The 13,866-nt window shown below is 44.7% G+C and overlaps 1 protein-coding gene across 2 annotated transcripts in view; it reads right to left on the bottom strand.

Annotated features, from left to right (window-relative positions):
- pomt2 (protein-O-mannosyltransferase 2) overlaps window positions 1-13,866 on the bottom strand; it is a 215,986-nt gene that overhangs the window by 12,814 nt on the left and 189,306 nt on the right. For both annotated transcript variants that reach the window (XR_013888529.1, XM_080202117.1), the window contains one exon: window positions 7,067-7,207. Coding sequence is in view for 1 of the 2 variants with exons in the window: in XM_080202117.1 (XP_080058243.1) it covers window positions 7,067-7,207 (141 nt within the window). In the remaining variant the exon portion in view is untranslated. The remainder of the gene's footprint in view (window positions 1-7,066; window positions 7,208-13,866) is intronic.

Genomic DNA, 13,866 nt, shown 5'->3' with positions numbered 1-13,866 from the left:
CTGCTAAGTCTTCTTAAGCAGCACAGTGGGGGTAGGGAGGGAGTCTGTAGGCCTGCGTAAGATGCTTTTTTGGAGAATTGGTGCAGATTCAATGGGCCAAATGCCACTTTCTGCACTGAAGGGATTCCATGGTTCTATGGTTATCTTCAACATAAATGTATGTCCAGTCATGGGACAGGGATTGGTAAAACAATAATATGGGTTCTTTATTAGGAGATGCACACACACAATATGATCTACATATGTCTGATACTGTTTGACGACTGCTAATTTAAACAGAGTTTAGAGTTATGGCACTAATAAATCTCATCCTGTCTCAGTTCTGGTGAGCAACAGTAGTTAAAGATACGTCGCTTAAAAAGGCACATCCCATTAATACCAAGTACCATTATCATCACCAGATAAGTAGTATTAGGCAAATTAATGGGATAAAAGCAGAAATGTCCCCTGACCCTAATAGGTTGTGTCCTAGGAGCCTGAAAGAAGTAGCTATAGTGGCTGCATTGGTCATAATTGTCCAAAAATCTTTGGTTTTTGGAGAAGTACCAAAGGATTGGAAAACTACCAACGTGACACTGTCATTCAAAAATGGAGGCAAAAATGCAGGTAACTACAGGCTAATCAGCCAAACACCTATTGTTGGAATCAATTATTAAGGAAGTAATAGCAACACATTTGGAAAATCATAATCTAATCAAGTAGACTCAGCAAGGCTTTGCGAAAGGGAAATCGTGTCTTAAGTTTTTCGAGGAAGTTTTAATTAGAGTGACAGAGGGGATCCTATAGCTGTGTTGTATTTGGACTTCCAGAAGGTGTTTGAAAGTTATCTCACAAAAAGTTATAATTAAGAGGCCATAGTAGAGGCCATACTACTACGAGGTATTATAATAGCATGGATTGAGAATTGGCTAAGGGGCAGAAAAAAGTGAATGGGGATAAGGAGTTATTTTACATTTTGGCAACTAGTCGAGGATCATTGCTGAGACTGCAACTGTTTACAACATATATTAATGACCTGGAGGAAGGAAGCAAATGTACTGTAATCAAATTTGCAGACGACACAAGAATAGGTGGAAAGGCAAGTTGCGAGAGGGATACAAACAATATACAAAGAGATATTAATAGGTTAAAAAAGTGGGCAAATGGTGTCTAATGTGGGAAAATGTGAAGCTGTTCATATTGGAAGGGAGAACAAAGGAACAGAGTAATATTTAAATTGAAAAAAAAACTGCAGAAAGCTGCAACACAAAAGGGACTTGGGGACTTGCACAAAACACAAAGCTAGCACACAGATACAGCAAGTAATCAGGAAGGCTAATGGAATGTTGGCCCTTATTTCAAAAAGGTTGGAGTTTAAAAGTAGACAAGTCTTACTGCAGCTGTGCAAAGTATTGGTGAGACCACATCTGGAGTACTGTGAGCAGCACGGTGGCACAGTGGTTAGCACTGCTACCAACGCCGGCAAACCCACATCATGACCTCACAGCATCAGGGACCTGGGTTCAATTCCTGGCTTGGGTCACGGTCTGTGCGGAGTCTGCACATTCTCAGTGGGTTTCCTCTGGATGCTCCAGTTTCCTGCCACAGTCTGAAAGATGTGCTGGTTAGGTGCATTGGCCATGCTAAGTTTTCCCTCAGTGTACCCAAACAGGCACCGGAGTGTGGCAACTAGGGGATTTTCACAGTAACTTCATTAGAGTCATAGATGTTTACAGCATGGAAACAGGCCCTTCGGCCCAACTTGCCCATGTCACCTTTTTTTAAAAACCCCTAAGCTAATCCCAATTGCCTGCATTTGGCCCATTTTCTTCTATACCCATCTTATCCATGTACTATCTAAATGCTTTTTAAAAGATAAACTGTACCTGCCTCTACTACTACCTTTCGCACTTGTTCCAGACACTCACCATCCTCTGTGTGAAAAAATTGCCTCTCTGGACACTGTTGTATCTCTCCCCTCACATCTTAAACCTATGCCCGCTAGTTTTAGACTCCCCTACCTTTGGGAAAAGATATCTACATTGCCCATGCCCCTCATTATTTTATAGACTCTATAAGGTCACTCCTCAGCCTCCTACGCGCCAGAGAAAAAAGTCCCAGTCTATCCAGCCCCTCCTTATAACTCAATCCATCAAGTCCCGGTAGCATTCTAGTAAATCTTTTCTGCACTCTTTCTAGTTTAATAATATCCTCTCTATAATAGGGTGACCAGAGCTGTACACAGTATTCCAAGTGTGGCCTTACCAATGTCATGCACAACTTCAACAAGATGTCCCAACTTTTGTATTCAATGTTCTGGCCGATGAAACCAAGCATGCCGAATGCCTTCTTCAAGATTCTGTCTAGGGGTACATGTTTATAGCTCCTTGAAAATGGAGTCACAGTGGAGTGACTCCACTTTCAAGGAGATATAAACACGTACCCCAAGATCTCTTTGTTCTGTAACTCTCCTGTGCTAATGTAAGCCTACTTGTGACACTAATCAAACTGAAAACGCTTTTGGTGTCCTTATTAAAGAAAAATATTATTTCATTGGAATCAGTTCAGAGAAGGTTCACTAGGATGATCCGGTATAGAGGGATTGTCTAATACGGGAAAGGTTAAATAGGCTGGGACTCTACTCACTGGAATTTAGAGGAATGAGAGCTGATCTCATTGAAACATATTGGATTCTTAAGGGTTTGACACGGTAAGTGCTGAGAGGATGTTCCCCTCATGGAAGAGTCTAGGATCAGAGGGCACAACCTTAGAATAAAGGGGCACCAATTTAAGACTGAGATGAGGAGGAATTTCTTCTCTGAGAGGACTGGGTGCCTTTGGAACTACTTGCCACAGAGAGCTGGGGGGGCAGAGTCCTTGGTGTATACTCAAGGCAAAGATTGATAGAATCTTGATCAGCAATGGAATCAAGGGCTATGGGGGAAAGAGCAGGAAAGTTTATGGCCATGACACATGCTGAGTTTGGACCACATTGCAGCCTTGATCCAAATGTGAATATGGCATTTCACTTTGACAGAAGAGGAATAGACAGATCAGATAGATACACCGAACACAGAGGGGCAGTGAATGGATCAATCAGAAAAACCAAATTAGGGGATGTTTGAAATTGACAGTCCAAGGGCATTGGTCAATGCTTGATGGTACGAATACTTCTTGATGGTATCAATAATTAGGGCAGGATGGTGGTTAGCACTGCTGCCTAACGGGACCAGGGACCCGGGTTCGATTCCCAGTCTGGGTCACTGTCTGTGTGGACAAAACAAAGAACAAAGAACAACCCAGCACGGGAAACAGGCCCTTTGGCCCAACAAGCTCGCGCCGCCATTTCAACAAAGCATTTTCCTACACCTACCCTGCCCCATGTGTATGTGAATGGTACCCCTAATGTAGCCAGATTCAGGGGAGAATAGTGTGGGGTCAATTGGGTACACCAATCAGCCTAAGAGCACATCTTTGGGGTGTGGGAGGAAACCGGAGCACCCGGAGGAAACCCACGCAACCACAGGGAGAATGCGCAAACTCCCACAGACACAGGCCCAAATCCATGTATCTGCACAACTAGCAGCAATAGTCACTGAGCTGTTGTGGTGCCTGTCTGCTGGTCCAGGATTAAGCACACACAATGACACGAAGTACTAGGCCACTCTCGAAACCTCCAAGAGCAGCCCACGCACGACCCACTGTGTGCATGCCCCTCATTTGACAACAAGGTGGACCGACACCTGTGGATTAAAAGAGACAAAACATTAACATGTAATATTACATTTCCAGTGTCGTCCCAAGGCTCTGACCCTTTTTAATACCGTCTACTATAACCCTCCATCCCTGTTTCACTCATGTGTCTAAGTAAACCTTAAACAAGTCCAACATGCCTGCCTCCACCACCTTACTTGGTAGCGCATTCCATACCCCCACGACCCTCTGCGTGAAAAACCTTCCTCTAGTATCCAAATTATACTTCTCCCCCCTCACCCTTAGATCGTGACCTCTCGTAATAGCTGTCCCCAGTCTAGGGAAAAGCCTGCCACTGTTGACTCTATCTATTCCCTTCATTACTTTATACACCTCTATCATATCCCCCCTTAATCTCCGTCTTTCTAAGGAGAAGAGCCCCAGTTTCTCCAACCTTTCCTCGTAACTCAGTCCTTCCATACCAGGCAGCATCCTGGTAAACCTCCTCTGAACTCTCTCCAGGGTCTCCACATCCTTCCGGTAGTAAGGTGACCAGAACTGGACGCAGTACTCCAAATGCGGTCTAACCAACGTTCTATACAACTGAAGCATTAGACGACAGCTCTTATACTCTATACCCCTTCCTATAAAGGCTAGCATTCCGTAAGCTTTCTTCACAACCTTCTCTACTTGTGTTGACACCTTTAGAGACTCGTGCACCTGCACTCCCAGGTCCCTCTGTATTTCTATACTCTTAATCGGTCTACCTTTTATCACGTAACTCCTCCCTGCATTATTCTTTCCAAAATGCATCACCTCGCATTTGTCAGGATTAAATTCCATCTGCTATCTATCTGCCCAATATACCAACCTATCTATATCCTGCTGTGTCACCTGACAATCTTTCTCAGTATCCGCCAATCCTGCCATCTTGGTGTCATCTGCAAACTTGCTGATCATACCACGTACGCCCTCTTCCAAGTCGTTTATATATATATTACAAAAGAGGAGAGGTCCCAGTACTGAGCCCTGCGGCACACCACTGGTAACTGACCTCCAGCCAGAAAAGGACCCCTTGACAACTACTCTCTGTCTCCTATTTCCCAGCCAGTTTTCAATCCACCTAGCTACCTGTCCTTGTATCCCATGTGCCTTAACCTTTTCTACCAGCCTACTGTGAGGGACTTTGTCAAACGCCTTACTGAAATCCATATAGATGACATCAACGGCTCGCCCATCATCAACCGTTTTTGTCACCTCCTCAAAAAATTCTACCAGATTCGTAAAGCAAGACCTCCCCTGAACAAAGCCATGTTGCGTATCCCTAATCAGATCGCAACGCTCCAAATGCTTATACATCCTATCCCTGAGAATTTTTTCCAATAATTTTCCTGCCAACGATGTCAAACTCACTGGTCTATAATTACCAGGGTTATCCCTACTACCCTTTTTAAACAGCGGTACCACATTAGCTACCCTCCAGTCTTCTGGGACCTCACCTGTGTCCAAAGAGGAGACAAAGATTTGCATCAGAGGCCCAGCAATTTCATCTTTCACCTCCCTAAGCAGCCTGGGATAAATACCATCAGGCCCCAGAGCTTTATCCGTTTTTATGCTACCTAAAAACCCTAGCACTTCCTCCCTCGTAATGGATATTTCCTTCAAATGATCTACAGCTCCCTCCAAGACATTACACGACACCAAACCCCTCTCCTTCGTGAATACTGACGCAAAGTATTCATTCAGGATCTGCCCCATTCCCTCAGACTCGATGCATAGCTCCCCTCCTTTGTCCCTAAGAGGACCAATTTTCCCTCTAACCACTCTCTTGCTCCTAATGTAAGAGTAAAATGCCTTTGGATTTTCCTTAATCCTATCAGCCAAAGCCATTTCATGCCCTTTCGCCCTTCTAACTCCCCTTTTAAGCTCCCTCCTACTCTCTCTGTATTCTTCCAGCGCTCTCTCCATTCCCAGTTGTTTCGACTTAACATATGCCTCTCTCTTCTTCCTGACCAAGAACTCAATACCCCTTGTAAGCCACGGCTCTCTAATCCTGCCTTTCCCATCCTCTCTCTTTGCCGGCACATGCCTTCCCTGCAACATTATCAGTTTGCCCTTGGAAGCCTCCCACTTACCAACTGTGGACTTGCCAGCTAACAACCCCTCCCAATCAGTGTCCTTCAGCTCCCTCCTAATCCGGCTATAGCTCGCCTTCCCCCAGTTCAGCACCCTCCCCTTCGGACAGCACTCATCCCTTTCCATTTTTATCCTAAAGTAGACAGACTTGTGGTCACTGTTAGCCACATGTTTGCCTACCTCAACCTCAACCACCTGCCCCAGCTCATTACCCAACACTAAATCCAGTATAGCCCCCTCCCTAGTCAGGCTAGTTATGTACTGCTCCAAGGACCCTTCCAACACACATTTTACAAACTCCTCCCCATCCGTACCTCCAGCTCTAGGCACCTTCCAATCCATTCCAGGAAGATTAAAGTCACCCACTACAACCACCTTATTCTTTCTGCACCTATCTAAAATGCCTCTGCAAGTACCTTCCTCCACTGACCTCGGGCTGTTGGGTGGCCTATAGTATACCCCTAGCATTGTAATCTCTCCCTTTTTATTCCTCAACTCCACCCACAGCGACTTTTTCCCCACGTCTGCGCAGGTTTCCTCTAGGTGCTCCGGTTTCCTCCCACAGTCCAAAGATATGTGGATTAGGTTGACTGGCCATGCCAAATTGACCCTAGAGTCAGGAGGATTAGCAGGATAAATATGTAAGGTTGTGGGAATTCGGGCCTGGGTGGGATTGTGGTCAGTAATAACTCGATGGGCCGAATAGCCTCCTTCTGTTCTGCAAGGATTCTATGGGGTTCTATGATTCTTGGAGGAAATTGAACAGGCATGAGGTGAGAAACTTCAACCGAGGAATATAGGGAGTGACCAGTTTGCTGTTCAAACTCTGCAACCAATCTTCTGAAGCCAAATGGCCTCTCTATTCACATAGTTACCAAACTTCCGTTGTTTCTGTTTTATGCACAGTTTTACTCAGACCATCTCACCGCATTTTAATCTGTGCCCAAATCAGGATGCACAGCGTCATGAACCTAGATGATGTTCAAAGAACTATATCGGATCTATCTGTCCACTGGAGTTCCAGATGAAGGTAATTGCTCCATCACAATGCAAACATTAGCAACTGGAAACTGAAGCAGCAATGAGTTAGGAAGACAACAGTAATTCAGGGCAGGATAAAACTGTGTGCCATAATACAAGATGTTTAAAAGTAGAGAAACATGCCCAACACGCAAATGGTCTATTTCAATATACTGATCATAAGATTCTCAAAATCTCCCAGTCAGATCAGTAGGATGTTAGCAAGATGGTTACGCACCTGTCAGCATGCTGCTGAAAAGCATTGCAGGGAAGTAATGATGATAATAGAGGATTCGGCCCATCAGGTAGAATGGTAGATAATGTAGCAACCACCCCAGCAGCACCAGGCTGGCTCCACTCCGAATAATACAAGCGCGCTCTGAATCAAAATAAATTAGTGTTAATGTGCTATTTTTGCCTTCTGAAAGCGTTTCAGAAACATATTATCTGTTCTTCTCTCCATCCTAAATAATAACAACTTGCTTTTATATACAGTCTGCAATGTAGAAAAATGTCCCATGATGTTTCACAAATATCTGATTCCTGATTCCAAGCTACAGAGAGAGAGAGAGAGAGAACATGGGGCATAGAACTGTACAGCACAGTACAGCCCCTTTGGTCCTCGATGTTGTGCTAAGCTATGTCTGAACCCAAGATCAAGTCTTCCCAATCCCTATCATTCTTGTGTGTTCCATGAGCCTATCCAATAACCGCTTGAAAGTTCCTGAAGTGTCTGACTCCACTATCACAGCAGGCAGTGCATTCCACACCCCAACCACTGAGTAAAGAATCTACCTCGGACATCCCTCCTATATCTCCCACCATGAACCTTAAAGTTATGGCCCCTAGTAACAGCTACATCCACCCGAGGAAATAGTCTCTGCATGTCCACTCTATCTAGCCCCTTCATCATCTTATAAGCCTCTATTAAGTCGCCTCTCATCCTCCTCCGCTCCAAATAGAAAAGCCCCAGCTCCCTCAACCTTTCCTCATAAGACCTACCCTCCAAACCAGACAGCATCCTGGTAAATCTCCTCTGCACTCTCTCCAATGCTTCCACATTATAGTGTGGTGACCAGAAGTGCACACAATATTCCAAATGTGGTCTCACCAACGTCCTGTATAGTTGCAGCATAACCCCACGATTCTTAAACTCAAACCTCCTGTTAATAAACCCTAACATACTATAAGACCTTTTCACGGCTCTATTGACTGAGTGGTAATCTTCAGAGATCTGTGGATATGAACCCCAAGATCTCTCCGTTCCTCCACATTCCTCAGAACCCTGCCGTTGACCCTGTAATCTGCATTCAAGTTTGTCCTACCAAAATGAATCACCTCGCATTTATCAGGGTTAAACTCCATCTGTCACTTTTCTGCCCAGCTCTGCATCCTATCAATGTCTCTTTGCAGCTTATAAGAGCCTTCCACCTCATCCACTACTCCACCAATCTTGGTGTCATGAGCAAATTTACTAACCTACCCTTCAGCCCCCTCTTCCAAGTCATTGATAAAAATCATAAATAGCAGAGGACCCAGCACTGATCCCTGTGGTACACCGCTGGTAACTGGCCTCCAGTCTGAAAATGTTCACTCCACCACCACCCTCTGTCTTCTATGATACAGCCAGTTACTATCCAATCGGCCAAATTTCCCTCTATCCCACACCTCCTTACCTTCTTCATGAGCCTACCACGGGGAACCTTATCAAACACCTTACTAAAATCCATGTATATGACATCAACTGATCTACCTTCATCTACAAACTTAGTTACCTCATCAAAGAATTCAATCAGATTTGAGAGGCAGGACTTACCCCTCACGAAACTGTGCCGACTATCCTGGATTAAGCTGCATCTTTCCAAATGGTCATAAATCCTCTCCCTCAGGATCCTTTCCATTAACTTACTTACACTTGCTTTCCATTACTTATACTGAAGTAAGACTAACTGGGCTATAATTACCAGGGTCCTTCCTATTTCCTGTCTTGAAAAGAGGAACAACATTCGCCACTCTCCCAGTCCTCTGGAACAATCCCCATGGACAGTGAGGACCCAAAGATCAAAGCTAAAGGCTCCGCAATCTCATCCCCTGCCTCCCAAAGTATCCTAGGATGTATCCCATCTGGCCCAGGGGACTTGTTGATTCTCAGGTTTTTCAAATTGCTAATACATCTTCCCTCAGAACATCTACCTCCTCCATCCTATCAGCCTGTATCACACACTCCTCCTCAAAAACATGGCCTTAGTGAACACTGAAGAAAAATATTCATTCAACACCTCACCTATCTCTTCTGACTCCATGCACAAGTTCCCACTACTGTCCTTGACTGACCCTAACCTCACCCTGGTCATTCTTTTAATTCTCACTTAAGAGTAAAAAGCCTTGGGGTTTTCCTTTATCCGACCCACCAAGGACTTCTCATGTCCCTTCCTAGATCTCCTAAGCCCTTTTTTAAACTCATTCCTAGCTACCTTGTAACCCTCAAACGACCCAACTGAACCTTGTTTCCTCATCCTTACATATGTTTCCTTTTTCCTCTTGATAAGACATTCAACCTCCTTTGTGAGCCATGGTTCCCTCACTTGGCCATTTCCTTCCTGCCTGCCAGGGACATACTTATCAAGGACATAAGAACTTAAGAAATAGGAGCAGGAGTAGGCCATCTAGCCCTTCAAGCCTGCCCCACCATTCAACAAGATCATGGCTGATCTGCAGTGGATCAGTTCCACTTTCCCGCTTTCTCCCCATAACCCTTAATTCCCTTGTCTATCAGAAACCTATCTACCCGTGACTTAAGTATATTCAACAACGTAGCCTCCACCACTTCAATGAGCAGAGAATTCCAGAGACTCACCACCCTTTGAGTGAAGAAGTTCCTCTTCAACTCTGATCTATACTGCACTCCCCCCCTCTTATTTTGAGGCTGTGCCCTCTAGTTCTGCTATTCTTTCTAAGCAGGGAGAATCTCTCTACCTCTACCCTAGCCATCCCCTTCATCATCTTATATGTCTCTACAAGATACCCCCTCAGCCTTCTAAACTCCAACGAGTATAGACCCAGTCCATTCAGTCTCTCTTCATAGGCTAACCCCCCTCATCTCCGGTATCAGCCTACTGAACCTTCTCTGCACACCCTCCAAGGACAATATATCCTTACGCAAATGCGGCAACCAAAACTGCACACAGTACTCCAGTTGCGGCCTCACCAGTACCCTGTACAGTTGCAGCAAGACCTCCCTGCTTTTATATTCTAACCCCCTCGCTATAAAGGCCAACATTCCATTCACCTTCTTGATCACCTGCTGCACCTGCAGACTGGGTTTTTGCAATTTGTACACAAGGACCCCCAGGTCCCTCTGCACTGTAGCATGCTGCAGCTTTTCGCCCTTTAAATAATAATCCCTCTGACTATTATTTCTACCAAAGTGGATAACCTCACATTTGCTAACATTATACTCCATCTGCCAGGTCCTCGCCCACTCACTCAGCCTATCCAGATCTCTCTGCAGACTTTCCGCGCCTTCCACGCAATTCGCTTTTCCACTCATCTTTGTGTCATCAGCAAATTTCGTTACCCTACACTCAGCCCCCTCCTCCAGATCGTCTATGTAAATGGTAAACAGTTGAGGCCCCAGCACCGATCCCTGTGGCACTCCACCAGTCACCAACTGCCAACCAGAATAGCACCCATTGATACCAACTGTCTGCTTCCTGTTAGACAACCAACCCTCTATCCACGCTAACACCTTACCCCCAACTCCGTGCACCCTAGCCTTTTGCAGCAACCTTTTGTGAGGCACCTCATCAAATGCCTTCTGGAAATCTAAAACCACCACATCCACCGGTTCCCCTCTGTCTACCGCAATAGTCGCATCCTCATAGAAATCCAATAAATTCGTTAAACACAACTTCCCCTTCACAAATCCGTGCTGTGTCTGTTCGATCAAACTGTTCTTTTCTAGGTGCCTCGCTTTTTCTTCTTTGATGACGGATTCTAGCATTTTTCCAACTACGGGCATTTAACTAACCGGCCTATAATTCCCAGCCTTTTGTCTGCTCCCTTTTTTAAACAGCGGCGTAACATTAGCCGTTTTCCAATCTTCTGGCACTTCCCCGGAGTCCAGCGAATTTTGATAAATAATTACTAAGGCATCCGCTATCACCTCTGCCATTTCTTTCAGAACCCTGGGATGCATTCCATCCGGTCCTGGGGACTTATCTACCTTCAATCCCGTTAGTCTATCAAGCACTACCTCTCCAGTGACAGTAATCGCATTAAGGACCTCATCTCCTACCATCCTTCTATCTTTAATATTCGGCAAGCTATTTGTGTTCTCCTCCGTGAAGACCAACACAAAAAACTTATTTAAAGCCTCAGCCATTTCCTCGTCACCAACCGCTAAATGCCCCCCCTCGTCCTCCAAGGGTCCAACGTTCACTCTAGCCAGTCCCCTCTTCTTTATATATTTGTAAAAACTTTTACGATCATTCTTTATATTTAGAGCTAGTTTAGCTTCATACTCTATCTTTCCTTTCTTTATCGCTTTCTTAGTCATTCTTTGTTGTTTTTTAAATCTTTCCCAATCTACTAATCGCCCACTATTTTTAGCCGCTCTGAATGCATCAGCTTTTAATTTAATACTCTCCTTTATTTCCTTTGATAACCACAGCTGGTTATCTCTTTTCCTACAATCCTTCTTTACCATCGAATATATTTCTGCTGAGTACCGAAAAAGATCTCCTTAAAAATCCTCCACTGTTCCTCAGCCGTCCTACCAACCAATCTGTGCCCCCAATCTACATTCGCCAATTCCGCTCTCATCTTATCATATTCCCCTTTGTTCAAACAGAATACACAGGTTCGGGACCCTACTATCTCATCCTCCATCTGCATCAGAAATTCAATCATACTATGATCACTCGTCCCAAGAGGATCCCTCACAAGAAGATCCCTAATTCTACCTGCCTCGTTACACAGTACCAGATCTAAGATAGCTCGCTCCCTCATAGGTTCCGTCACATACTGTTCAAGGAAACTATCCCGACAGCATTCCAAGAACTCTTCCTCAAGCCCACTGAGTCCGACTTGGGTCATCTAATCAATATGCAGATTAAAATCCCCCATAATTATCGCCGTTCCGTTTCTGCACGCATCAATTATTTGTTTGATTATAGCCCGCCCCACCTCAAAGTTATTATTTGGGGGCCTATAGACCTCACCCACCAGCGACTTTCTCCCCTTACCGTTCCTTATCTCCACCCACAACGATTCCACGTTTTGCTCTTTGGAGCCTATATCTTCCCTTACTACCGCCCTGATATTATCCTTAATTAACAGAGCTACCCCATCTCCTTTTTCCTCCTGTCTATCCTTCCTAAATGTCTGATACCCCTGGATATTCAGTTCCCAGTCCCTGTCACTCTGCAACCACGTTTCCGTAATGGCCACTAGATCATACCCATTTGTGCTGATCTGTGCCATCAGCTCATTCACTTTGTTCCGAATGCTTCGTGTATTCAGGTAAAGTGCCTTTATACCAGCCTTTATCTGGACCTTATTTGTAGAAACACCACTAACCTGTCTCATGCCCCCTACTCCTTTAATTAGTGGAACATCTTCAACATTTACCTGCACACGTACCCTCTCTCCTTTACTTTAGATTTTGTAATTTCCCCCACCCCTGCACCCCCAAATTAGTTTAAAGCCCTATCTACAGTCCTAGTTATATGATTCGCCAGGACTGTGGTCCCAGCACGATTCAGACGAAGACCATCCCATCTGAACAGGTCCCATCTGCATGCAGTATTTGTTCCTTGAAAAGGCTCCACTTTTCGTTTGTTCCCATACCTGACAGTTTCTGTTCCCATCTTAGGCTCCCTAATTCTTGCCTAATTGCATCATAATTACCCCTGCCCCAATTTTAAACCTTGCCCTGCCATATGGCCCTATTCCTCTCCACTGCAATAATGAAGGACACCAAATTGTGGTCACTATCTCCAAAGTGCTCTCCCACAAACAAATCTAACACTTGGCCCAGTTCATTACCCAGTACAAAATCCAATGTGGCCCCACCTCTTGTAGGCTTATCCACATACTGTGTCAGGAAACTCTCCTGCACACACTGCACAAAAAGTGTTCCAATTGAACTATTCGACCTATAAATGTTCCAATCAATGTTTGGAAAGTTAAAGTCACCCATGATAATTACCCTGTGACCTCCACACCTGTCCATAATCTGCTTTGCCATTTCCTCCTCCACATCTCTATTGCTATTTGGGGGCCTATAGAAAACTTCCAACAATGTGACTGCTCCTTTCCTATTTCCAAAGTCCATATTTCCTCAGTAGGCAGATCGCCCTTGAAATGTCTTTCAGCAGCCGTTAAACTATCCTTATTTAACAATGCTACTCCTCCACCTCTTTTACCGCCTTCCCTACTCTTACTGAATCCTATCAATCTCTGCATTCCATCAATGAGTCTTTGCAGCCTACAACAGCCACCCACCTCATCCACTACTCCACCAATCTTGGTGTCATCAGCAAATTTACTGACCCACCCTTCGGCTTCCTCTTCCAAGTCATGCCTCCTCCTAGTTCTCCTAAGCCCTTTTTTTAGCTCATTTCTTGCTACCTTGTAACCCTCAAGCCATCCAACTGAACCTTGTTTTCTCATCCTTACATATGCTTCCTTTTTCCTCTTGACAAGACATTCAACCTTTTGTGAACCATGGTTCCCTCACTCAGCCATTTCCTCCCTGCCTGCCAGGGACATACCTATCAGGGACATGCAGTATTTGTTCCTTGAACAAGCTCCACTTTTCATTTGTACCTTTCCCTGACAGTTTCAGTTCCAATCTTATGCTCCCTATTTCTTGCCTAATCGCATCATAATTACCCCTCCCCAGTTATAAACCTTGCCCTGCCATGTGACCCTATTCCTCTCCATTGCAACAATGAAAGACACCAAATTGTGGTAACTATCTCCGAAGTGCTCTCCCACAAACAAATCTAACACTTAAGAACATAAGAACATAAG

Source organism: Carcharhinus amblyrhynchos, chromosome 14, assembly GCF_965287045.1.
Source record: "Carcharhinus amblyrhynchos chromosome 14, sCarAmb.v2.hapA, whole genome shotgun sequence".
NCBI lineage: Eukaryota > Metazoa > Chordata > Chondrichthyes > Carcharhiniformes > Carcharhinidae > Carcharhinus > Carcharhinus amblyrhynchos.
The sequence above is the reverse complement of the archived record's forward strand: the minus strand, read 5'-3'. Positions and strand labels throughout refer to the sequence as shown.